The 27003-nt window shown below is 40.9% G+C and overlaps 1 protein-coding gene and 1 long non-coding RNA gene across 2 annotated transcripts in view; one reads left to right on the top strand and one right to left on the bottom strand.

The window, feature by feature from the left end:
* PKHD1 (PKHD1 ciliary IPT domain containing fibrocystin/polyductin) overlaps positions 1-27003 on the bottom strand; it is a 242386-nt gene that overhangs the window by 48954 nt on the left and 166429 nt on the right. Inside the window, exons 55-59 of the mRNA XM_090136629.1 lie at positions 26007-26161; positions 24944-25096; positions 23729-24607; positions 22498-22660; positions 20107-20267 (exon numbers count right to left, since the gene is read on the bottom strand). Coding sequence (XP_089992755.1) covers positions 20107-20267; positions 22498-22660; positions 23729-24607; positions 24944-25096; positions 26007-26161 — 1511 coding nt within the window. The remainder of the gene's footprint in view (positions 1-20106; positions 20268-22497; positions 22661-23728; positions 24608-24943; positions 25097-26006; positions 26162-27003) is intronic.
* On the top strand, positions 8927-24472 carry LOC149919270 (uncharacterized). Its single transcript, XR_016464583.1, has 4 exons — positions 8927-9785; positions 11840-11887; positions 22462-22586; positions 24402-24472. It is a non-coding gene; the product is annotated as an uncharacterized LOC149919270 (long non-coding RNA).

The raw sequence follows: 27003 nt of genomic DNA, 5'->3' as shown, positions 1-27003 counted from the left end.
ACCAAGAATGACATCAGTCTACAAAATGGAGTTTAGAATTAATGCTGCTCGACTTCCATAAAAAATATGATGGTGGCTCCTACCAGTCAACACAATGAATTGGTGCGATAGCCAAGCGTACTTCAACCTTGCCATTGAACTAACCTGACTCAGTGATGGGAGGGAACCCGCATCAACAGCCTCAGTACAAACTGATAAGAATGAAGTGACACTGGGTGAGCAAAAGAAAGTTCTTCATCAAGGCTTCCTGGGGTCAAAACAGACAACATGCCCCCTGGTCTCTGTGTGGTTGGGAATTAATTGAAAAGGGCTTCTGAAGATGAAAAGTTATCTCATTTTGGGGTGCAGTCACACTTGCATTCTAACACAACACAAAATTTCAGCCTTTTAAAAGAGAAGGACATTGCCAGGGTCAAGGGCATATGCAGGTCATGAATACAAGGCTTGTAATAAGCTGGCATGTCGGTCCTTCAGAACCACAGATATTTTTATTTTATGATATGATGAGCTCTGTTATCTTAAAATGGGTGAGTTATGCTATTTTTCATTCTTTTTTTTTCTTTCTCTTTTATTTGAAAACTAGACTTTTTGCAGGATGTCATGTGAAAACAAGTTACCATCACTTCTACCCATGCCTTCATGTTCTTACACTGAAGGATAAAATTCCTCAAGAGCTTTCAATTTCAACATCAAAGTCAGTCACTTACAGAAGAAAAAAACACAGGAAATGACTGTTCCCCAGCAGTCACAATCACAGAATCTAGTTTGGAAAACTTTAAAATTTCACATTCATGTTCAATTTTCAGACCTTTAGCAGAATAAATATTTTAAAATCTGTCGAGTTTGTTGGCTTTTTTTTTTTTTTTTTTAATTCAAATTTCAAGTACTATCTGTAGGCCCGTTAACTTTGCATTGCTTTTATTATTACCTTCCATTAAAAAGGAGAGAAATAGAGAAAGATGAAGAAGTTCCTATAAACACAAAAAATGAAAAAACAAGTTTTCATGTGAAATCAAACATTTCTTTATATGAATGGAAAAAAAACTGAAATTTTATCTCAGAAGATTGAAAAAAAACCAAAGAAAACTAAAGCTAAACAACTCTTGGCATTGCCAGTGAACATCAAACATAAAGGACACAATGACTGAGGCAAAAATAAGGACTACTGCTGAATTACCCATATCAGAGGTCCCTGATACAGTGGACCTGGCTTTCAATTACAGTTTTCTGCTGTCAGGAAATTTCAGACAGAAAGGGATGTCTCTTCTAAATGTGAACAAAAAATACAACCTCAGCCTCTATTGCCATCCCCAGAAGGCCATGGTTTTGCATTGCTATATTTTCATCAACCAAATTATGATGGACTCATACAGAATCAGTTTAGAGATTATCTCTACGGACCAAGTGGGAAACAGAATTCATTTTCATTTCTGAAAGAAATCTTGGTCTGTTTTTTCTCACCTAACTTACAAGTTTCAATGTTTAGACATGAGCATCTAAGTCAGAATTTGGCTCCTTACACTGAGGGTAATCAAAATCTTCCAGGAGAAATTTATCTGACATGGACAACAATTTTAAGGGGAGATGAACACTTTTAATTAGGCAGGATGAATCTTCCAAATAGAACTTGAATCTCTCCTTGAACAACCAAGGAAGCTCAACCCTAAGCATGACATTCTGGATACTCCATAGGGCTGCTCCTGACTTCACCACAAAGTGTCCCTCAGGATCTGACCCACAGCCCACAGCAACAATATATTGGCAATTACAGGCTCCTGGAAGAACAACTTGCAGTGTAAATGTGATGCTTTGAGACTCAACCTTTCTGAAAGCTTGACCATCTTGTTGGTATGATAACCATCTCCGTGCATGGCAAGGCACAGCTGGAGTGGCTGCAGGTGGTTTTGCACTGCTGTGCACGGACTTGGGACCTAAATTACTGCACACACTTTCAGAGAGTGCTGTCAGCACAGACACTGAGTTCAGAGGTGCAGAGTTTCATCCTCTAATTACAGCCTTTTTTTGACTGCACAACTGAAAAGAAAACTCAAGGAAAGAAGCATTTATAGAATCATAGAGCACAGAGCTTCTTGTATTCTGCTGGATAACATGGGGAAGGAAAGACATGCTGAAGTTATCAGCATTGGACCGAGAAAAGCCTCTCACATCTCATTATCCCACAGTTTGGATTAGGGCTTTTAGAGCTTAACTTCATAACCCAACCACAGGATCAGCTCTGTTCCCCTTTGCCCAAGACTGTGCAGTGCTAATGTATTGTTTCTGTAACATGAAGAGCAAAGAAAAGGAATGTGACATGTTCTTATGGCAGCAAGTTAATTCTGATTTAACCTTCTAGTAGTGCTTGCACTATACCTTGGCTGTTTACAAAGAAACACCAAGAAAGCAGGAAGTAAGTCCTTATTCAAGCAAAAAGCCTCACAAAGGTGCTGGCTGCATTGTTTCTTGCAACATAAAGCATTCCTTCATCATTCCTTTGGGCAAGTTAGGGTTATACCCCAAGACCCTGTTGGAAAGGAATCAGCCAACCTGTTAGAAGGAGACTCCAAATCAAAGATTGAGATTTCTAGAGCGATAGATGGAATTAGGTGCCTGGCATTCAGCTTTAAGCAAAGTGATTTAAGATTTGGGTGCCTCTTTCATCACTCAGCAGTCATGCGCTCTTTCACTAGAAAATCCAAGACTTCACTTCTAGAGGCTTCACTTCCCCTGACTTCACTTCTAGAGGATCACAAAGCAGCTGCACTTTGCCTGGCACTGAGTCCCAGTGAACAGGCTGGGCTGTGCTAAAGACACAAAGCAGCCAACAAGACCCACGTCTCCATGTTCACTGCACATTGGGGCACAGGCAAAGCCAAGACATCCTTCTTCCAATGAGCCACATGGACAACTTCGAGGAGGGGCCTGGATTGCTTTTGGGTTAAAGCTTTTGGGTTGTTTTTTCTTTTTCTCTTTCTGCTTGTTTGGCTTTTTTTCTCCTAACCTTTGTCAAACCCTCTCAAAGAAAGGCACCTGAATAAAGAAAGCTTGCTTTCCAAAAGACCTTCAACACATCTGCCTCCCACTGGAGTTAAGAGAAAGGCAATATTATTTCCTAGGGGCCCCCAAACTGTGAAAGTAAAAGCATACAAATTCAACACCCACAAAAAAAAAGAAAAAAAAAGAGAAAAAAAAAAAAAAAAGAGGAATAAAGAGAATAACCCTGGACAATGAGAAAATTACACAAGTTCACTTTCCATGTCAGCATGCATTTCCCTTTAAGAATTTCCATTTCCCTTTAAGCCATTCTATTATTCACACATAGCATTTCTAATAATTCTTTCAAGTGTTTCTATGTAACTTATCAGGGTTTAATGAATGCCAGAATAAGCACTAGAGGGAAAATCCGCATAACTGGACAGTAACCCAAAGGTTTTAACCAGACCTCTACATTTTTCTTTTTTAATATAATCTTTATTCAAGCATTTTCTGCTTTGATCAGAAAGATGACTTTTTTATTGGTATTATTATTGACTTTTCCCACCCACCCTCCTCCATAATCCACCATCCCATAACTTGTGAGCCCTTCAGGGTTGCAATGAAGAGTTATTAGCTACAAAGGGCTTCTTTGAGAAACACTGTCTACAAGTAAAATCAGTCAAAGTAAACAAGTAAGCTTGTATACTGCCTTCTACTAATCAAGCCCTACAGTCTTTTCCCTCTCAAGAAAGAGAAGTTGAAAAAACCCTCAAACACCCCAAACTGTTCCATCAGTGTGTTAGAGAACAAGAGTGACTTGTTGGATCTCTCATTGCATGGGGGGCTGTTGTTTGCTATAAATAATAATTCCTAATCTATGCCCAGAAGCTGTCAATCACAACGTTAAATTTCTGAGATGCTTTGTCACTAGAGGTTAGAGTGGCTAAAAGAGGGGAGAAGACACGATATGGCAGCCAACAGGGATTGGATCTAGTCGGAGGGCAAAGTGAACCTGAATGGTTGGTTTGGAAGACGTGGCTGTGAGAATAGAGTCAGTCTTTAAATGCTGTGTTCTGAATATTCTTCCCAAAGCAACCATTCCCTTCAGCTAGACATCAGGAACACAATAAACCCGGACCCTGGTTTGTGGGACTGGTCTGCTGCTTCCATGATAACATGGTGGGCAGCACTGCACCTATAAAAAGGGCAGCCCATGAGCCCTGACCAGTTTTGGATTCTTTCCTGCATGCTCTACAGGCATACAGAGCCAGATCTGTACGCAGAGAGCCTCAGGCTTTCAGAGTACAAGGGATGATTTTAATAATGTCTGGTCATTGACTTCCATTGAGCTTCGCTCTTATTCTGGACACATTCCCATTCCTGACAGGTCCTGCTGTTGCTGTATTGCCTAACTCTCCAGAATGATAAAAAGGCAGTTGTGCCCAACTCCTAATGGACAGAGACTGGAGATGTTACAGCCTGGCCCTGCTCTAACATGAGGTATGTGTTTATTGTGGCCACTCATCACAGTTGGAAGCAGACAGAAAGTTTAAGTCATTGGTCACAAATTGCAGCAGATCAGTATCAGAGGAGCCAGAAAAGCCCAGGATTCTCTCCAGCTTTGGGTATGTTATTTTTACCAAGTAGCTTTTACAACTGAATATCCAATGGAACTGAACCATCTACTTCTTTCATATTCATTTATTTTTGATACAACTACAAATCAGACTGGTGCCCCTGATCAGCTAATGCTATCATCTCCTATCAGCCTCATCAGGGGAAGAAAAAGTGTGCTTGCAGTATAGATCTTACAGGGACAAAAGTTAATTTTCAGTCCAGGACCTGTTGCATAGTGAGCATAGGAAGAAAACAATGAGGCAGACTCACTCCAGTCTTGCAAAGTGTTTATTAATTTCAGAGAAAGCACCAGAGGAACAGGATTTATTAGTGAGTAGGAGGACATTTCAGGAACAGAGCTGGAAAATAATCAGCTTCCTTTAATTAACTGCATACTGTTTTATTGCATAACTGATGGTTTTAAACTTTGGCCAATTAGTTTGTCCAACCCCAAAGCTGAACTCTCTCTGTCAATCTCTCAAGTGAGATCTATGCCAAAGTTTTGATTCAACTTGCCTTATCCAGGCAACCAGAAAACAGAGACTCTTGAAACCGAGATTAGTTTGCAGCTAACCAGAACTGTAAAAAAAGAGCAGCAAATACAACTTCAAAACAAACAAGCAAACAAATAACAAAGACACTGAAATCCTAAGTGGTGCCAATATCGAACTCAGGTCCATGACCACCCCTTACAGAGTGGTCATCATATGGGACATCTTCCCTGCAACTTAGGAATGCAGGATGATTGCATAATCACATACATTTAAACACAAACATATAGAAGTACAACTAACATTTTTATGGTGAGTTAATACCTATGTTCCTGGTATGATCTTAGACTGAATATTTAATGTAATTACCTGAGACGCAAATGATTATTTTTCAAAGTTTCTGAAATACGGTGTCAGTGAATTGAGTGTTTTCCTAAAGCACTGATCTATTTCTATAAAAACACATTAGGAACTTCACGTGTTCTTTTCAACTAATTATTTTAATTAATAGTTACATTAATAGTCACATTGCATGCCCTGATTACCCCAAGGTACTCACTGTATCAATGACAAGTGCTTTGAACTTGGTACAATGATGACATCCATACCAAAGATGTGTTTTAGAAATGATTATTTCTCATATTTTGGCCAAGTAATTATCTTGTGAATAGTTGGTTTTGGTTGTAGAAAGCTCTCGGTTCAAGCTTCATCAACATTTGCAGTTTTAGTAATTAAGATGCCCTACTGAGTCCTGCCCTGGGTGTGTTTCTGCATCAGCTGAGATGGATGGTTTCTGCATTCAGTGGTTTTGTCTTTGCATGTCATCCACACAACCAAGTGGGCTGCTCAGGGAGGTGGTGGAATCACTGGAGGTGTTCAAGAAACATTTGGATGTGGTACTAAGGGCCATGGTTTAGTGGGGAAATGGTGGTGGTGACGGTTGGACAGGAAGGTCTTAGAGGTTTTTCCAGTGATTCTAAAGCAAATAGTACCTGAATGTCATCTCAACCATTAGTGCTTATCCCAGAGCAACTCTGAACCCTGACAATGAGCATTCTCCAGTACCATGCTCAGGCATGGCTGGATCAAGACAAGAGGTAAAACGCTATGGGGACATGAACAAGAGGTAAAATGCTGTGGGGACACGAGCAAGGTCATGGGCAAATGTTTTCATTTAAAAGATTTGTATAGAGCCGCTCTGTTATTCAGATGGGTTTAAGAACCCATCAGTGCTGCAAGATCTTTCTTTCTTCTCCCCTAGTCCTTATTCATCCCACATGTTCCAGTTTCTCCACGAGTTAAGGCAGAGCTCTTGCATACAAACATGTGGTACTACAAAGCACTGAGCCATCTCCAGACCAATCCCATTTTGGACTGCACAGTGTTACTGTGATCACATAATGCAAGACTGTGCCACAACCTAGCAGCACAAACAGGGGAGCAAGGCAAGATAAGGTCAAGCAGGCAAACGTCTAAGTGTGTCTGCCTGCTTTAGTAATGCCATATGGACACTGTTCCTGGTGTGTAATTTTCTCCAGCGTTTCATAGGAGACCAAAACGAGTTTGGAATCAGATCATAGCAGATGATACATTGACACATCTGTCATCCCCAACACTGGAATGTCAAGAGCCATGACAAAGCAATGAGAGGAGAAAAAGGAGAAACCTTATTTCACAGGATAATCAAATGTTTTTGGTTTTTTTCTCTGTCACAGAAGATTTTAGCAGGGTTCAGCAATGAAGTCACACCTGCTGCACCATTCTGTAGCACCAGTCCACATTTCCCTGTCACTCTCACTCTCGTTACATCACTGCTCACATGCAGATGGTTGAACCTGCTGGCTGAACCATGATAAAGTCTGCCCACAATAAAAGCCCTAGCACTGCATGTTTGAAATTAGGAAGACACTTTCACTGCCCTTTACAAATAGACCCGAGATCATTCTGTTCAGAATTCAATCTGGAAAACGATGCCCATTTTGAAGAGGAAGCTGTGTAAGCACGTTAGCATGGAGCAGTGCCCAACCTAGGGAATTCTGCCCTTCTGTGGCTATGTGACACAGCTTCTGGTTCAGGGCTGGCTCACATCCTCTCAGACTGGGCCAGAATCAGCAGAAGACTTTGGAAGAGGTTATGTCAACATGGGCAAGCTGCAGTGATGCCCAGGAGAGAAAATGTCATTTGGTTGTGCTTTCACATCACTGTCTTCTAGGCACAAAGCAACAGTCTCCCTGCTTTACTCTTGGTTCCTTCACAGCACTGAGAAATTAAAGATGTTTTATCTGAAACATCCATGAAGGAAATCCTGCGTCTCAGATGAACCTGACTTCCTCAATTTCCTGTTTGCTGCACAGCTGTCTGCATTGGATAGGTCAGAAGGGCATTTTTTTGGACATATTTGTCTACCTCAGTTGGAAGCCAGGATCCCTGAGTTAGAACATAAGGGTCTATAATCTTTTAAAAAAAAAAAAAGAAAAGAAAAAAAAAATCACAGTGCAAACAGAAAGAATGAAAAGAAAACAAACCAATAAAGAATCTATCCTGTCATAACATTTGAGGTTCTGGTATTTGCTGGCCTTGGAGTAGGTTCAAAATAAATGAAGTAAATGTGTATTTCATTAAATGCTAATATTTGGAAGATAAGAGGGAAAAAATGATGAAATGCTTGCAAGCACTGTTGTGAGGACAGTGACTGTGTGTGTGTGTTTATACACACGACCACGCAGTCAAGATTCTCTTTGATTTGGGATACCACTATCTAGAAGTGTTACAGGGGAATGGAATAAAGGGATTTGCTTTCCCAGGCTATTGCTCTTTATGTGAGCAGCAAGGGACTTTGCACTTCTTATTCTCCAACTCTTTTCAGAACTGTGCTTGAATCCTTCCATGAGGATCGATTTTTCTGCAACCAAGACTGAATTCTGCACACCATCAGTGAGAAATGTAGAGGCAATGAATAAAAAATTCCTTAGTGCTCTACAGAGGAAACTGGTGTATGCTTTGCAGATCAGGCTGATCCATGAAAACCTAACCAGAGTGTCCCCAGTTGATGGCCTACTTGTTGATGGCTAAAATTCAAGGTCTCTCCTCTGTTCCATAAGAGATGTCTGTGTGATCTTGGCTCCCAACCCACCTCGTGCAGGTAGGGCATAACACGTGTTTCCAGGGACACAGTGCCACGGGCAGCAACAAGTGTTATGAAGTGCCCAGAATTCCTTCATTGATTAGCAGATGCAATGCAAGGAAACTACAGCGTGGGATTTAATGCTCCAAATACTCAGGTATTTTGGAGAAGGTTGAACAGAGCAAAGCATTGATGTCTGTGCTTCAAAAAACGCAACTGAGACTGAAATGTTATTTTCACAGATAGCCCTGACCAGATTTTTTTCACAGGCACAGGCTAATAGAATGCATTTCACTGACCTCAGAGTTGTTTCCCTGCTGACCTTCAAGCCTTCACTGCAACCCCATAGGTTTGAGAGTTTAAAGATTTGCTTTCTAACACACACTAAAAAGAGCTTCATTTTGTGCTTTTTTCTTTTGCAGCTGAACTATTTCTGATCAAACTTACAGTCAAAATCTGACCCCAGGCATAAATCTAGCATGGGAAGAGAAAGGCATCAAGTGTAGCAAATAAAAGGATGCAGTATTAATATATATATATATAAATAGAACAAAAAATCAGAATAAAATACAGAAGCAACCAAAAAACGGGGATGAGACTGGAACATGTTACAATACTGTCAACCTGGTTTGCAAGAAATTGAGTGGTATGCTTGGATAAAAGCCAGTGATTCAGTGAGCCACTGTAACCTCCCTGAAGGTAGGCAGAGCCTGCCAAGGAACTGATTGCATGCCATGATCAGGGCTTCAGGTGATGCTCTGAGGCAGGAAGGAGAGAGTTTGGTGGATAGTTGGGAAGGCTGTGGAGTAAGAGGTTTGGCATTAATTTATTATTATATCCTGATTTATGGACAATGTAGCAGAAAGGATGAAATAAGTTGCCACAGAGTTTTGGATGGGAGACAGGAGGAGTTTGGGGGTTCTATCAGACAACAGGAGATCAGGGGTCTGTGGAAACAGAAAACTGTGGTGAGGCTGGGGGTCTTGGATGGGTCAGATGGAAGGAAAAAGAAGAACAGGAAAGGAGTTCAGGATGATTCCTTGTTTACCATAACAGACTTCATGTCAGCAGGTATTAACTTCCTTGTGTCAGATCCTGGGCTTCATCAGAGCTGCCCCACTTCTGCCCCTACATCTCCCTCCTGCATTTGTGCAGCACGTAGTGGTTAGTGGATAGTGATAAGACAAAGAGGAATGTTTTTAAACTAAGACAGGGGAGATTTAGTTGGATATTAAAAGGAAGTTTTTCACCCAGAGGGTGGTGAGGCACTGGAACAGGTTGCCCAAGGAGGTTGTGGATGCCCCATCCCTGCAGGCATTCAAGGCCAGGCTGGATGTGGCTCTGGGCAGCCTGGGCTGCTGGTTGGCGACCTGCACATAGCAGGGGGTTGGAACTGGATGAGCACAGTGGGCTTTTGCAACCCAGGCCGTTCTATGATTCTATGGTATCCAACCATCTGTAGCACAACATCCCACCCAGGTGAGGTCTGCAGATTACGCACAGGATCCTGTCCTTTGAAGAAGGAAGGAGTAGACTTGGCACCCACCCAGTTACTCAATCCTGAAAACCCCGCTAAGGTAAAATTCTCCACTAACCTCAGAGGGAATTTTTTCCTGAGTAAAGCATACAGAAGATCAAGAAGTTAACAGAATAGACACACCAAAAGATACAGGCAGTTGGAAACTGGAATTGCTTCCTATGAAAATTTGGCCACACTTCCTGCTAACAGACAGAAGATTTCCAAACCAAATGGTGTACCCACCAACGTGTCTCCTTTTTTTATCTTTTTACTGAGGATCATAAATCAAATAATTCCTCACTGTCCAAAATATTTTCTGTCTGGTAGCACCTCATGCATGAAAGGAAAATATCATAATTCCAATTTTATAACTCCAGACAAGACCAGCAGTCAACCAGGTTTATGTAAATATAGTTGAGGGAGACTTGAAATACAACTGCATTGTGCTTTTCACAATGAGAAGAGCTGAGTGAAAACTCACTTGGGAAGTTGCATTCTGCATTACTATTGAATAAAAAAAAAACAAACAAGAAGAGTGGGGGGAAAGCACAACTGAAACTGGATTTTGACTAAACTCAGTCATAGACTCATTTCCCTGGGGGGGGGGGGGGGAGAACCAAACAAACAAAGAAACAGACAAAAAAAAAAAAAAAAAAACCACAGAGAGAAAGAAGAGGAAAACCAAAATTATTCTGGTGGAAATAATATCTGACCATTTTATATGTTCCATTTTTATATTGCCATTTGTTGGTAGTCATTCAACTATACCATAGAATCATAGAATCATAGAATGGCTTGGGTTGGAAGGGACCTCAAGGATCATGAAGCTGCAACCCCCCCTATCACAGGCAGGGCCACCAACCTCCATATTTAATACCAGCCCAGCTGCCCAGGGCCCCATCCAACCTGGCCTTGAACACCTCCAGGGATGGACGGGGCATCCACAGCCTCTCTGGGCAGCTGTTCCAGCACCTCACCACTCTCTTAGGAAAGAACTTCCCCCTGACATCCAACCTAAATCTTCCCTCCCTCAACTTAAAACCATTTCCCTTGTCCTGCTGTCACTCACCCTTTCAAAGAGTTGATTCCCCTCCTGTTTGTAGGCTCCCTTTAGGTACTGCAGGCTGCAATGAGGTCACCCTGCAGCCTTCTTTTCTCCAGGCTGAACAAGCCCAGCTCCCTCAGCCTGTCTTTGTAGTCTGCTACAGAAGAGAGGAGTTAGGGTTAAAGAAACCAGTTTCAAGTAAAGTGGGTCCTGTACCTGATAACGGAGCTGTGCCTGGATGCCCACGTGTCTACCAAAGTGCAGATTTCCCTTCTTTAGTTTGTGCTGGGACAAAAAAATGGAGTTACTCTCCAGAGAATATTCTTGGCATACAGAAGGGACCCACTTACCCCCTCTGTTGGACAGAGGTATCTTCATAGGATTTCTCTTGCCAGACTATTTTTAAAAATAAGTTTGAGAACTTATGCATATCTGCTTTTGACTGAAGTTGAAAGTGAGATAAAGATTAAAGAGTGTGAAAAGGTGTATGCACACACATACACTGCATGCACACAGATACACTGTGTGAGGGCAAAAATCTCATGCTTAATGGAAGACGATATAAAAAAAGAAGAAAAAAAAAAAAAAAAGGATGTACTGACATCAATGCATTTGCCATGCTAGCAGATATGTTCTTCTCCAAAACTTGAGCTGGTGATCCACTGGGTTCCAATCTAGAAAATGTCTGTGGTGTTCTTTTAAAAATATTGTCCCTGTGGCCTGCCCAGTGCCTTCTAAAATTGATAAGAAAGCTGTTTTGCTATCCACAGGCCTTGATTAGGCCCAGGAAGAGGGGAAAAGAGGAAAAGAGAGAGATCCCTCTTGGTGTTTGTGCCTGCTTCTCTTTCATATGGAATTAATGGTGGTTTAATGGGGTATGAAAGGATGTTTTACTGGAAACAATGAGGAACAATTGTCTAGCTCACGTTTCATTTCACAGGTCATTATTGCATTAAGAAGTAAATCGACCAAGTCCGGTAAATAACAGTCTGTGTTTTGCCCAGAGCTTCAAACCAACAATTTTAGCAGTCACCAACTAATATCTTTGTCATTTTTAACCCTTGCAGGGATCTGCTGGGGGCTAAACAATTACAGTCTTCACCCACCCCTAGCAGGTAAGCATTATTCATTTTATTTCTCATCCTTTCTCCCTGCAAACCCCACGAGGCTGGGTTTTTGCATTGTTGTTTTGTTTATTAGCCAACCTAGCCAACTGTGTGTCTGGTGGCCTTGAAAAACAACACATATTTTAGTGAGTGCTGCAGGCGTCTTTAAACAGGCTGCTTCCTCTGCAAAATTAATTGTTGCAAAATGCATTGCTTCCCCTGTAAAGCTCTGCAAGCTAACACTCAGCAGTTTGGCTGGATTAGAGATACGCCTTTGAGATCTAAGGGAAAGAACCTAGTTGTACTTGCAGGATGCGATTCACATTTCTTTTTTTTAATTGCATAAACACAGGCATGTGGTCTCCTGAAAGCTAACAGCCATCCAGCCTAGAAAGGCTGTATGGTGGAGGCAGCTGCCCCCAGCACTGTCCCTGGTATCATTGAGGGGCCCTTCCAACTCTATGAGTCCATAATGTCTGAGTGCCTGAGCTGTGAGAGGAACCTCGGAGATCTAGATGCTTTGAACATTCCTCCATCCTAGTACATTATTTTCAATGGAACTAGCCTCTACACTCATATATTTCAGAGCCCTTCAGGAGCATTATTATTCCACAAGAAAAGGCAGCTTGGCTGAGAGGAACCAAGCACGTGGGTTCAGAGAGAATCTCTCTGCACTAATTATATCCCTAAGTAGTCACTCTGAATGTTCATCAGCAGTATTTAGAAAGTTCTAATTACCAGATCTTACCTCAACAACACCTTGGTCTTTAGACCAATAAATCACTGTCAGACAGCAAAGGTTCATGCAGACCACTGAACATCACAGAATCATAGAATTTGGTTGGGTTGGAAGGGACCTCAAGGATCATGAAGCTCCAACCCCCCCTTATCACAGGCAGGGCCACCAACCTCCACATTTAATACCATCCAACCTGGCCTTGAACAGCTCCAGGGATGGACGGGGCATCCACAGCCTCTCTGGGCAGCTGTTCCAGCACCTCACCACTCTCATAGCAAAGAACTTCCCCCTGACATCCAACCTCAATCTTTCCATCCAATCCTGACATCCAATCTAAGCCTTCTCTCCTTGAGCTTTAAACCATGAGTGATTCCTGAATATAGACCTTCTGGAGTCATCTGATGCATCCTCCCTCCAGAGAAAGGTACGAGCTCTCCTTGGATCATCTAAAGATGTTTGTATAACCTTCACTGACAGAGATTCCACAACTCATTCAGGGAAGTTACACCAGATTTTTGCTTTTTTATGACATTTCCTCCCAGCATCTAAAATGATCTTTGCTGAAATTTCAGCCCATTACTTCTGATACCTAGATTAAGGGAGCAATTTATTCCTCTCGCCTCTGCAGCACTCTCCCATATATTTGAAGGCAGTTCTTAAATGTCTCATTCATCTCTTCTTCTCTCAATTGAGCCACTCAACTCTTTCAACCATTCCTTATGGGTTTTGTTTTCCAGATGCCTAATGATTCTTGTCAACCTTAACTGACAGGCTCCTAAATTAATCTGTGGGTGATGTGTGCATCAGTTACTCGGCTTTCATGGACTACCAATGGTTTATAAATCACTTCTTAGGAACAAACACCCTGAAACAGTAGCCTCATCGTGTCAGTGATAAAAATGCTTATGCACAGTTTGTATGCAACATTTCTGTACAGAAGGGTAGAGAGGTTGATATCATATCTATAACTAGATTCCTAAATGAAGGTGATGTGGTATTTCAGGGGTACTGTGCTATTTTTTTAGCGTGCAGGAAAATAAATGGGCTCTCCCAGAATTCAGAATCTCTAATAATGGTGTCATTTCTCTAAATTGCTTTGAAAATGGCAAACCCCGTGTTTTATCCTCAAAGATTAATGCTAAGGGGAGAAGCAGAGGAATTCTTGATTGCAATTGTAGTCATAGACTATTAGCTACCACCTCCTCAAAATGGACTGATATGCTAAGTGCCAAGGTTAGCTCTCGTAGCTAAAGACCTACTTTACATTCACTTTTTTTCTGAATTTAAACATTTCTAATGCATATAGACACACATTTGACATTTTATTTAGCTGAACACTGGTGAATGTCAGTTTCAAAGTACATGAAGAATTCAGGAAACAAGTAGCTAAGTTCCTACAAAATGCTGAGCTCTATCTACTGCTATCAGTGTGCAGGGTGGACAAATTCACACAGTGTACTTCAGATTCTTCATGAGAAAAGGATTTGCCATCCTCTAAGAAAACAAGAAGATAATGTTTGATAGGTTTATGCATTTTTGCACGTATACATACTTGTACATACATATATATATACTCTATATTGATCTCACTACTGAACACACAGACAATGAATGGTGTCGTTCACCTCATCCTAATTTCAGAGTTAATGAAGTGACATCTCTGAAAAGAGAAACTTATTAGAGCTTACTATAACTTATTAGAACTTATTAAAGACTTATTAGAGCCTGAGATACAGATGAGCTTAAGGAAAAGTAATTCATAGTATTTCAAAATGGAAATGTTGCATGGTCTCATAGGTCTCAGTGCTCCTAGTTTGCTCTTTCCAGACCTCCTGCCCTGGTCTGTTCTTCTATAATGTACCAAAAATTCATTATGATGCACCTCCAACACTATGCAGCTGTGAAGTTGGCTGTGGAGTCAGAGGAGTATTTTGTCTCGCCAGAGCTTCCAATTGGGATATTGTGTCACAGTGGCATCCAGATGCACTCTGAAACTTCATTCCAAACCAGTGGCCTCTTTACCCAAAGATACTCTTCACTCCACAACATTGCCTCCACTTAGAAGAGCTGATCCTTTATTTCAGTAGGCTCACCACCTCATGCCTTATGAGCCACCACATAGTTTGTAAAGACAGAAAAGTAACCTATCCCCATCTTGCTTACTTAAAAGCTGTTCTCCCAAGGCCACTGAAAATAACTCCCAACTTTGTTCTCAGGTTCCTTCTCAATTGAGACCCACGGAATTCTTCACCAGAGATGTATTTTCAGGAAATTTAAGTAAAAATTGTCATGGAATCATAGAAGCATAGAATGGCTTGGGTTGGAAGGGAACCCAAGGATCATGAAGCTCCAACCCCCCACCACAGTCAGGACCACCAACCTCCACATTTCATAGCAGCCCAGGCTGCCCAGGGCCCCATCCAACCTGGCCTTGAACACCTCCAGGGATGGACGGGGCATCCACAGCCTTTCTGGGCAGCTGTTCCAGCACCTCACCACTCTCATAGGAAAGAACTTCCCCCTGATATGCATTCAAAGTCAGGCTGGATGTGGCTCTGGGCAGCCTGGTCTGCTGGTTGGTGACCCTGCACACAGCAGGGGGTTGGAACTGGATGAGCATTGTGGTCCTTTTCAACCCAGGCCATTCTATGATTCTATGACTCTATGATATCCAACCTAAACCTTCCCTCCTTGAGCTTAAAACCACAAGTAATTCCTGAATATATTAGGTTGAGTTTTTATAAAATAATAACTTGGTAAGAGCTCTTTCAATCTCCTTCATTGCCACTTCCAAGACATTTTGCAAGGGATATTTATTGTGGAAAAAAGCAAGCTTCTATCTGTGAACAACAACAACAAAAAGCATCAGAGAAAAAAACTAATTGTTTCAGGATGATGTCATAGCTGTTTCATGCCTTGTAAATTTACCAAACCTGCATTCTCTTCTCAGATGTCTTTAAGAGCTACAAATGACTACGCATAGCAGGTACAGCCAACCACGCACCTTGGAATATTAGATATTCATTCATGACAACAGTTTCAGACTCCTTTATCCCTGAATTACATTGGCAGCCTGCATGCCAAAATGATAACTCTCCTATTTGTGAATATTATTCAATAGTAAAAATTACCAGAAGACTAAAATCCTTAATTTAAATTTGCTTCGGACTGTGTACATCTATACTTAAACATTTCATCTTATTTCTGATGAAATCTTTGTACAAATAGATTCCCACTCAGGCTGACTCCATTTTTTTTTTTTTTTCAATACAAAATTTCTTCAACATTTACATAATAAAAAATAGTTGGACGTTTTGTTGTTGTTGCTTAGCACCGAAGTCAGAATTTGAGTATTCAGTAAAGTCCAAGCAAGTTTTATAATAAAAAATAAAGAATATAAAACATATTTTCTGCTGATTCTCGTTAATGCAATCATACTCTTCAACCTGCTTAAGCAGGGTGGGTGCTTTTAGATTGAGAGTCTGGCTGTCAGTTTTGGAAGGATATGCATTAATTCAATGACTGACCTTGGGCAACTCACAAATTCTGCCCTCTGCACAGGAAAATAGTTTCAAAATATATGTCTATCCCACAGGGTATTATAGACAGAAATTTCACTGATTCCTCCACTGTATCTGGAGAAGTTAAAAGTTTTGCTATGTTTTTCTAGTATAAAGTAGAAAATAAGTGCAATTATTTGCAGGAAATGCAAGGAGCACATGTTAATAACAGAAAGAAAAAGTTGCATGATAGCTAAATCCTGCAGTCTTGAACTTGCTAATCCTTTACTACTCAACAGAATTACTCTGCTGAGTGAAAGGTACTGGAACAGGGTCCCTATCATACAGAGCCACAAAATACATTATGCAAAGAAATTGCTCTCTAGCAAACCTAAGAATCTTTCTGCATCTGTTCAGAAACCAGCATGGAAGTCATTTGGGAAGCCGAATTACAGTTAAAAGTTTCATAAGACAAAAAAAGAGGCTGTTCTTCTGTTTAAATATGAAGCCCTGCTAAAGGAGAATAAGAACTGGATGGATTCACTTTTGGGTTTGTGCATGAATATGAACACTCAAAAAAAAACAACAAAAAAAAACATCCTAAGGAGTCCAGCACCTTCTGGGATGCTTATCTGCATTTGTGTTGGATTATCCTGACATCTAGAACTGCAGAATCATAGAATAGAATCATAGAATTGTTTGATTTGGAAGGGACCCTGAAAGACCATCTGGTCCAACTCCTTGTAACAAACAGGGGCAATCCTCACAGTCTAACATCTAACTATGAATATCTGCTGAGATTAAAGATGCATATGGTAAGTTGCATTCTTTGGGGTTCACTTGGATGTAAAACTGTTCTACAAGTCTAGATACTGCAGACCATTTCCCTTCTGCATTCACCTCCTCGTACTCCCATATGATACCTTTATTGATAAGTCCTTGAGCAAGGCGTTTCCTTGACTCTTTGCCCTCACCAGGAGCTCAGTCATCCTGTACTGGTATGAAGAGAGGTGTTGGTAAGGATGTATCAACCCACCAACTTTTTCCAATCTCCCTTAGTTCACCAGAGAGGATGCCTGAGGCTACGATCATGGGCTCAGATGAACCTGCTATCAGCCTCTGCTCCTCAGCTACCTTTCCACCAAGAGGGAGACAATGAATTTCAATGCTTCTGGGAAACGTTGGGCAATTATGTCATGAAGAACTCACACAGTCTCATACCAGAGTCCATAAAAGTACTGCAGACAGCTAGCAGATAGTTAGAAATTTAACTACAGAACAATGGTACTGTCAACTTTCCTTCTTGTTGCACCTGGACACAGAAACCACTTGAGTAGATGAACTGTTCATTTATCCTTCCCTGCTCCACTAGACTCATGTTTATAGCTCATTCTGCTGTACAGCTTGTGATTCTGGTACCATTTAGTGCTCCAGGACTGGCCCCAAGCTCTTTTGTAAGAAGTTTGGTATAAAGATGAGTTCTAGGAGAAAAACATTTTGTCATCCAAGAAGGGCAGCTCAAAGAGATTTAAATAATTACAAATTCATGTTAAACTCATTAAAATGTTTTGGGTAATTTGAAAAATGATACTGTGAAAGTTCCTTATAAATGATTTCAAGGGTTTTTGTTGGAAAACATTTTGTTCTAAACTTTTACAGCATGATATTGCAAAGAAAGAAAAGAGCTAAAAGAAAGTAGCCTTTGCTAAAAAATAATTATTCTTTGTTTTATTCAAATGCACTTCTGTTGTTGACACTTCTTTTTTCCCCTAGAAGAAATAATAACAAAAACTTGGAGTTGATCCCTCTTTTCTTTTTTTCTTTTTTTCTTGAATTTTTGGGACTTATCAAGAAAACTAAAACTTCAACTTTATGTGGACAACTCTGTTTCTATGAAAAGTCACAATAAACAGGCCTGCTCTATGACCCAAAACACTAACAGAGCAAGCCAAAGATGAGACACCTGGTAAGACAAAAGAGGGTACACAATCAAATATACATTACAGAGCTCTCTGCTGCCCATCTGCTGTGGGCAGGATTTGGGAAGTAAGGTGGACCTTCTTCAACCTGTTGTACACACACACCATATATATAAATGATATATATCCTGTATCAGATTTGTCTTCAGCTGAAGACATCATATGGATTCAGGACCACTGAGAGGATGCAATTCAAAGGATGGGGAAAGCCAGAGCTGTTGAGACAAACACATGTGTGTCTCTGAACTGTGGAAATAGAACATAATATAGCTGCTTGAGAAGACTAGCTTTTCCTTTTATGCTCAGCAAGGCTAGCAGGTAACCGTTGAATGGTACCAGTTTATCTGATCAAGGTGCTGGAGGCAGTCAGAATTCATAGAATCATGGAATTGTTAAGGTTGAAAAGACCTCAAAGATCCCCAAGTTTAACCCCAGCCCACCCCCACCATGCTCACTGCCCACCTCCCTCAGTGCCACATCTCCTTGGTTCTTCAACACCTCCAAATACAATGACTCCATCACCTTCCTGGGCAGCCTGTGCCAGAGTATAACCACTCCTTCTGAGAAGAAACTCTTGTTAATATCCAACCTCAGCCTCCCCTGGCACATCTTGAGGCCATCACCTCCCATCCTAACTCTGTTACCTGAGAGCAGAGGCCAATCCCCATCCCAGGGAAGGGGAAGGGGAAAGGGAAAGGGAAGGGAACATGAATTCACCTCAGCATCAAGCTGTGCCTTTCAAATGTCAGCCTCAAGATAAAAGAAACCTCAGATCAGAATGAGAAGTACGGAGGAATTAAACACACACAAAAAAGGGAAAAATATCCCCATTCGTATTTGGGCAGCAAGAAGAAAACACAGCAATTTTGTTATAGCCTTGGAGGCAGGGAGCATTTACCATATGCTGTCGTCTCCATTACACAGGAAGATAAACCCTGTGGAGTGCAGGTTGCACTGTCAGTGCAGTTGAGATGCTGGAGATTCCTGACATTTGTATGACTGTGTGTCAGGGTATGCTAAAAACTGCGCAAAGCTAAATGAGGTAGAGGTACCATATGCAAAAGTACGTGTGCTTTAATATGCAGATGTTAAGTGGTAATGCTGCTAGGATATTAATGCTTGCATGTGAATAGTAATCAGGGAGAAAAGGTAAAGAAAAATTGGTGTGTTTGTATCTAGACAACATATTAATCAGCCCCCTAAGCAGCCAGTTAGAGTGGGATCCTTAGAGGAAAAGCCTTTCCTGGGTACGCATTAGACGTTTTGTTTAAAGATTAAAGTTCTCCTCGTGTTTAATCAGTTTTAGAGTAGGATGGGAAAAGGGATTAATTACAGTCCCTTCCATCAGGCTCCCATACCGCCGGAGTCACAAATGATGCGCCTGCTCAGCAAAATGGCCGCCGTCAGCAGCAGGCGCAGGAAATACTCATTGTAATTAAAGAGTTTATTTGGAATCACAAAGCAGAGTCTTAATCAGGATGAGAACGGAGCCTTGCTGTGTGAACTTTCAGAGAGTGGTTACAGAGCAAAATGGGCCCTTTTAAACAAGAGAGTCTTAAAACTTCTGGACTGGGTTATCAGCTTGATTATCTCCTCAGTGGGGCACGGATGGAAATCCTTGCTGTGTCAATTATTGCCATTATTTTGCACTCCCATGGCAGTTATACTGCATGTCTTACTCAACACATTCAGAGGACTTTGCAAAGGGCAGGTGAGTTCTTTCATCTTAAAATGCATTTAAATTAAACTTTACAGAGGATAAACACGACCAGGTGCCACGATTCTGCAAGAAGGCAGAGAAGCACAGATGGGCACAGAACTGTGCAACGAGATCTCAATGTCATTCACTATTTCCATCCCAAAAATGCATCACGCAGTCTGGGACCACAAGCACACAGACCTCAGTTGTAGGTCTCAATGAATGGGACACACACATATTTCACAGGTCAAGTGCATGCATGACTTTGAAGCTACTCCAGACAGCACTGGAGTACTCCAGACAACACTTACCAGATTGCAAGTAGAACCGTGTCCATTCAAATTCTGACTTTGGGAAAACAGAAACAGGTGGTTCTAGGTCCAGGAGATTTCCATCCAAATCCTTGACAAGGGCCTTTCTTGAGCCTTCACAGCTCTTTTCAGGGAATGTGGTGTCTTCAGAGGTCTGTACACTGGCAGGCAGAAGAGGTGGGTTATTATGAGGCAGAGAGTAAGAACTGATGCCTGCAATTTATTTATACTGGCAACAAACACTCCTGCACCTATATATAATGTTTTGGTATTTATTAGGTGAACTTGTATTCCCTGGAAAAAAAAATGAAAAATAACTCAGAAAATCACGTTTTTATTAACATTCTACCATCAGTACATTCTCAGGAGGAAATTGTAAGTTTAGATTTAAAAACAAAAAACAAAACAGAAGCCATATAAATTCCTTTGTATATCATTAAAGACAGAGGAAGAACAGGTTTTTTGGAGAAGAACTCACCTCACCTGAGATATGTATCTAAGTTAGACTGAATCATTTCCTAGACAAGGGTCTCTAATGAATACACAGTAAGTTGAGTGCATATATTTAGATTATATGCCTAATTTTTGGCATCCTAAAGTTTAGTGAGCTGAACCATGTATTGAGGATCTCAAATGCTTTCAAATGTGTTTTGACTACTGTTTAACACAGTTTAAAGGAGCTAGACAATTGGCCATATTGCACCTCTTACAAAAACTGTAATGATACACAAGTAGTTGTACTCCAGCAAAGTCCATGGAAATGTCTTCAGATTGTCATATGGATATTTTTTATGTCTTGGAGAACAAAGAGAATTTCTTGAGTTGGAAAAACACACGCTTATTGACATTATGAGTGCAGCCAACAGGTACACATAATGATCCATAGAAAGAAAAAACAATCACATGGGCCAGCCCCTCCAATCCACACGACTTGAAAGAAGTGGAGAACAAAGACAGCTCTTCTGATCCTGACAGCCAGTTCAATTCTTCAGCATCTCTCAGAAGATCCAGCATTTCAGCTGGCTGGATCTACGGGAGGGACAAGCAAAGTACTCCATGCTTTTGCCATATTCCCTGATGTTTCTATTTCCTCTCTTGCTCTAAGGCAATGCTCACCTTCCCCTTGACAGGAGATATCCATCAAGATATCCCTTTAGGATGCCGAAACTGAACAATGCAGCCACAGCCTGGATCAAGCTCAGCAGCTGCAAAGGTAGATCAAATAAATGCATGCAGATAATGCATGAGGAGCACTGAGAGATGTAATCTCCCTCAGAGGTTTACCACGCCACTAAGAAAACATTCTGCAATTCACATGCATTCATCATGTTAGAAAATCACCAGCTCTTGCAGTGGACTGCGTATTCAGCAGCTCACAAGTAGCATAATATTGTGGGATGGATACAAGAGTGAAACATAATGGGAGCTGACAGGCTGGACAGGTCTCAGAAATCTACACGCAAACTAACGCCCAAAGCACAAAGCAAAAATATAGAATAGAATAAAAATTCTGGCAGAAGGCTGGAGGGGCTCTAAACATAGCAGTGTGGGACACCTCCAATTATTTTTGACTGGCAAGTGGAGTCCGTGCTGGATTATTTTTGCTACTTCAAGGCTTTCCTGACATAGCCTCTATATTGTGTTCACCGGTTGTAATAAATAATTTGGCATGTGGTTTCCATTGGACATGGTATGTTTGAATTGCTGCAACCATCAGTGACTTAAGGTTACAGATGAAGCTCTCTCCCTCCCTGCTCCGTGTTTCTCCACACACAGCTGATATTCTCCCTGGGCAGGAGCAGTTCTGGCAATCATTTGACATCTCACAGCCTGCCTGCTACTGATCAACATTTCTGATGTGATCTCGCAGGCAAAAATCAAGCTCTGCTTCCCCAGCCAAAAGGACATCCCCTATCTCAGGGTTTTTTGCTGAAGGTCCTGACATTTGCTGAAGCCTGAGGCTGAGAATTCAGAGATGTTCAGGACAGAGCTTTAAGAAACAGGATTTATGAACCTTGGTTTGCTATACAAATGTCAGTAACAGAAGAAATCCAAGAGGACTGGTCTGGAGATGCACCTCGATACAATCTGAACCTCAGATCTTCAAATATTGCCCTAAACTGTTGTTTTGTTGACCTTTTTTTTTTCTTTTTTCGGGGGAGATTTGAGTTTTTGCCAGACAGGAACAGTAAAGGAGCAGAGATGGAAAAGGATGGGACTTCTCTGCACCTACAATTCCAGTCTAAATTAACTGTTTAAATTCTTATCAAGATCACACAAAAAAGACAGTTTATACAGTGGTGAGGGTAGCCTTAGAATTGCAGATGATTTTTTTTTTTTAATTATTTTTTGCAGAAACAAGAGGAGATGCCTGGAAATGAAGCATATTACCTTGCTGCATGAAAGCAGAACTTATCCTTTCCATTGACATGTAACATCCTCGATCTCTCTGCCGTGATAAGAGGCAAGATGCCTAAATGGTCAGTATCTGACATGATGCAGACATCCCTGTCTTCGCTGTGGCAGCTCTTTGTAAAACCAGTAAATGTGACGTCTGCCAGGGATAAAAAAAAAAGACCAAGCAAGGAAAAGTAGTCAGAAAGTGCTTTGCTCTATGTGAAATTGTAGTGAAAAACATTTTTTAAATCAGACTACTTGCATTATCATAGACTTTCAGTTGACTTGAGAATATCCCATAGCTGCAGTTATATCTGAGGTTAACATAAACCAAAGTCATGCTCATGGGAAATGAAACCAAATATTAAGTGAAAAAGAAACATGGGAAAGAATGATTAATTGATTTTATTGGAATCAGTCAGAAGCAGTTTAAAGACAAGCTGCCATGGATGGTTTCTCCACTTACCAAATGTTAATATGAAATGATTGGTGTCTGGTGACACATACTTGGCTCTGGAACTGAACTACTGTGTAGCTACAAAATCCGTTCTGTGCCACACGTTCTCTCTGAGACCCTGGAAGTCTATTTGCCATTCTCTCCCTCCCATGTTCTTCAGTAAGAAGAGCATAATGCATTTCCTTGCAAAAGCAGGTAGCAGTGAGGAATAAAGACATGAAAAACTGTGAGGTATTTAGATCCCATCATGACATCCATCCAGCCAGGTTTTATTACACAAATATTATTCTGGATGCAAGAAATTTAACTAGAGCCAAAGACAAGTGATAGTTAACTGATATATCCTACTTTTGCACTCTTTAAAAAATGTAATTCCTTACGACAATAAAAGCCAAGCCATTTTTCTGTGCAGCTAGTCATGATGTTCTATTGCAAGTTCTAGACAAGATGCGCTGCTCCTCAATCTTGACACCTCTATTTAGTTAGAGTGACTGCAGATCACAGACATGCATCAGGTGGAAATAAATAGCATAGAAGGAGAAGCGTGTTTGAAATAACATACATAAGTTAGCACATAATTGCATTTAGCTGATACAGGAAGTGAAAATTACCAAGTGATATGCTTGTAACTGTATCAAACTGAAGACACATCCAGAAGGATTTCCCTACCATGACCATTTGTAGGTGTGGAAGGCCAAAGTTTCAGCCTTGCAAAACTATAATTAGTCAGGGACAGAATAGTCTTGTCAATAGAAGTGGAAGACCAACCTTTCAGCTTCATGAGTCCTAGCACTTTTGGACAACGGACAATTTTGTGCCATGGGCTATCTGGCCTCTGGCTGGCCACAGTGGTAAATTTAGGCCATAAAATCCCAGCACGGCCTCTTTGAAGGTAGTATGGTGGTCGATCCCTGGAAGTTAGGTCTGCTGCTTGAGGCTTGATCCTGTCTCTGATGCAGTCAAAAGTTGAGCTTGTTGCAACAATGGTAGAGTTTCTAAGCTCAAGGAGCCTTTTCCCCGTGTAGCACTGCTTGGCATACTGACAGTGTATTACTGGCATGAGACCCACAGTGTTGTCCACCAGCACCACATTGTCTATAATGACGCTGCTTCCAAGGTGGAACATCATACCATAGTCATAATTCTTGTAAGATAGAAAACCTGTTATTCTAGTGCAGGTCTGAAATCCATCTCCCCCGTACAGATGAATACCGTGGAGATTTGAATGGGCCACATTTTCACTGCAATAATCAACATCCAGCAAACAATCTTGGCCTCTAATATGAAATCCAATCCTCTCAGATCCTGCCACAACATTGCCATAGAGGGAGACACCAATGACAAGGTTCACCTTGATGCCAGCAACCCAGTTTAATAAACCCTCTGGCTGCCTGCTTAGAATAACGAGATTCCTGATGAGAGAATGGTTTTTCCCTTCCAGATCGATGCCAGGTCCGACTGTGTTGAACACTATATTATCATGCAACCAGATCCCATTACTCATGACTGCTTTAATGCCAACTCCACAGCTACCACGAATGGTGGATGACACCACTGAGGACTGTTGAGTTACATTCTTGAATTCAATAGCAGAAAGTTGAGGAGGTCCAAAGTTCAAAAATTCAATATTTAAAAGTTGAAGGACACCTGTAATGAGATAACTGCAATGAAACAGAAGCTTCCAGAACTACCCGAGACCTGGTTGACACCCATTCAAACATCACTCAGGCATATAACAGTAGGCAACCTTTGCCACTGTACTGCCAATAAAGGGTATTTGTTCAAAAACATTTAAGCACTTACAGTAAAAACCAACCAACCACAGAACCACACCATCTAAATATATTCCAAGATAATTATGAAATATTAGTACTCATATTTCATACATATCTCACAGTCACAGTTTGTGATATATCTTGTACTATACAGTTCTTTCTTTAGCAAAATTGGCCTGGTCAATTAGAGTAGGTCAATCTCTACTACCTTCAAACTCTCTCCCACTGGAATCCGTAAAATGTCCCACCAGTATCTTCCCAGTGCAAGGCACATCAGACTTGATCTGTATATTCCGTGTTAGGAGTCCAACTTCTGCAGACAAAGGGATACGTCTACCATCTTCTATGTCATGGGGATGCCCTGGAGAGTTTCAGGAGACAAAATGTGCTAAGTGTCTATCATACCTATATACCAGTGCTTCAGGGGACATCCAGCCTAGCGGATTGTGCACAGCATCTCTGTAGAATCTGCACTGACATTCAGGTGGGTTTTTCCTCCAGCACAATCTACGCACATCAACACTAAAACTGAAAGGCCACCTGCCCATCAAATATTCACCATGCATATATATTTTTCCAACATACTTTGTTTTTAGAAAAAGGTGCTAAATCTTTTCCCTGCGGTACAGAGATGCCAAATCAATGAACAGATTCACACTTTGATTTTTTTAAGCTCCACACGCAAGAGATGTTCTTCAGTACAGAAATACTGCGTGAATTGCTATTAGAATTAGACCAACGACAGCACTAAATAGCAATTACCTACAGAGATCTGGTTGCAGCTATCTTCTAAAAAAAAGGTGTTGTTTAATGAGAATTCTGAGAGAGCCAACGTAGGTATCTAGCCTGGAATTCATCTCTGGTGACTCTTGGCATCTCCAGACTTGATTCAGTTATCCAGCCTGGTTTTATGTACAGTGGAAAGAAACAGGCAATTCTCCAGTGCAATTCATTATCTATTTTACACATCTGATTTAAGTGAGCAGTATGTATTTATCTGCTTTGAGACACTGTTCATGTAGACATCTACATGAATCCCACTAATTATGTAGCTCTTAATTCTTCCATCAGTTCCCTTTTTGACTCTTTGCAGATATTCTTTCTAGAATGAGCTATTCAGTACAGTTTGGACCATCAATTTTACTGTATAAAAGCAGCTGAAAAAGGCAGAGAAAGATACATGAGTAAAGTAAAACTGATCTTGCTGAGACCTAAAACAGAAGGTTTATGCTCCAGAAGGAAACTTTGAAAGAGGAAGATATGTTTCCTACCAATATGCCTGTGGAGAAGGCGTTCATGGAGTGTTATACTACGACCACTGATTTCTTTAAGTGTAGCTAGTTCAGCCTGGTGGGCTTCATAGGAGGAAGAGCTGATCACAATATCTCCTTCAGGCCTCCAATCCACTTCATCCTCCACCAAAATCCTGCAATGCCAAGATACGAAATCAATATCATTGCGAGTTATGCTCAAAGACTTCCTAAAAAAATTGGCAAGCATCTGCAGGGTATGCACTAAAAAAAAATCCCTCCGCATCCAAAAATGGATGCCTTAAAATAGTGGGATTAAATTAATCCTGAACTGCCTGATTCCTGCCACTGATAATCAAGGTATCCAGTTTCAATGTACAGTTGTAGGGCATAACTATGTTTCCTATCAAGGATGTGTCAGATCATTGTTGCTTAAGACTTAATCAGTACAGTCAGTAAGAAGTGAAAGGCAATCCAGATCTCTCTGTACTCTCTGTGTTGGACACGTAGAGAAGCATTTCACTGCCTAAGCAAGAATACCTACTGCTATTTGAGATGTCCCAAGATATCTAATAAATAGGATTACGGTCACAATAAGGCTTGCTCATGGATTATTCCTGAAAACAAAGATGGAAGCCATGGAAAAGACTCAAAGGCATCACAAGTGACTTTAAAGGTGCCTCAGATAAGTCCAGAAACTATGTTTAGGTATCTGAATCCTGCCCTTGGCATTTGAATAGCCCTATGGACACCAGTATGTAGAACTACACTGACTGAGATAGGAATTTAGATAGCTTTTTAAACATTACACACAAACACCTACATTTTCTTTTAATCTTGAAGACCTCCCATTGCATTCAAAATTATATATGAACCTCATGTTTTTTAACAGAGAAAATAAAAGCACTTAGTGAAATCAGAATTGATAAAAAACTGATTAAATATATTTGATAAATACCTACGGGTGCTACTACAGGGTAATTAATGCTGGCCAGGTGATGAGCTATGCTCAGCTACT

This window comes from Phasianus colchicus, chromosome 2 (genome assembly GCF_987193195.1).
Source record: "Phasianus colchicus chromosome 2, bPhaCol1.hap1.1, whole genome shotgun sequence".
Classification (NCBI taxonomy): domain Eukaryota; kingdom Metazoa; phylum Chordata; class Aves; order Galliformes; family Phasianidae; genus Phasianus; species Phasianus colchicus.
This window is presented reverse-complemented; position numbering and strand designations above follow the sequence as displayed.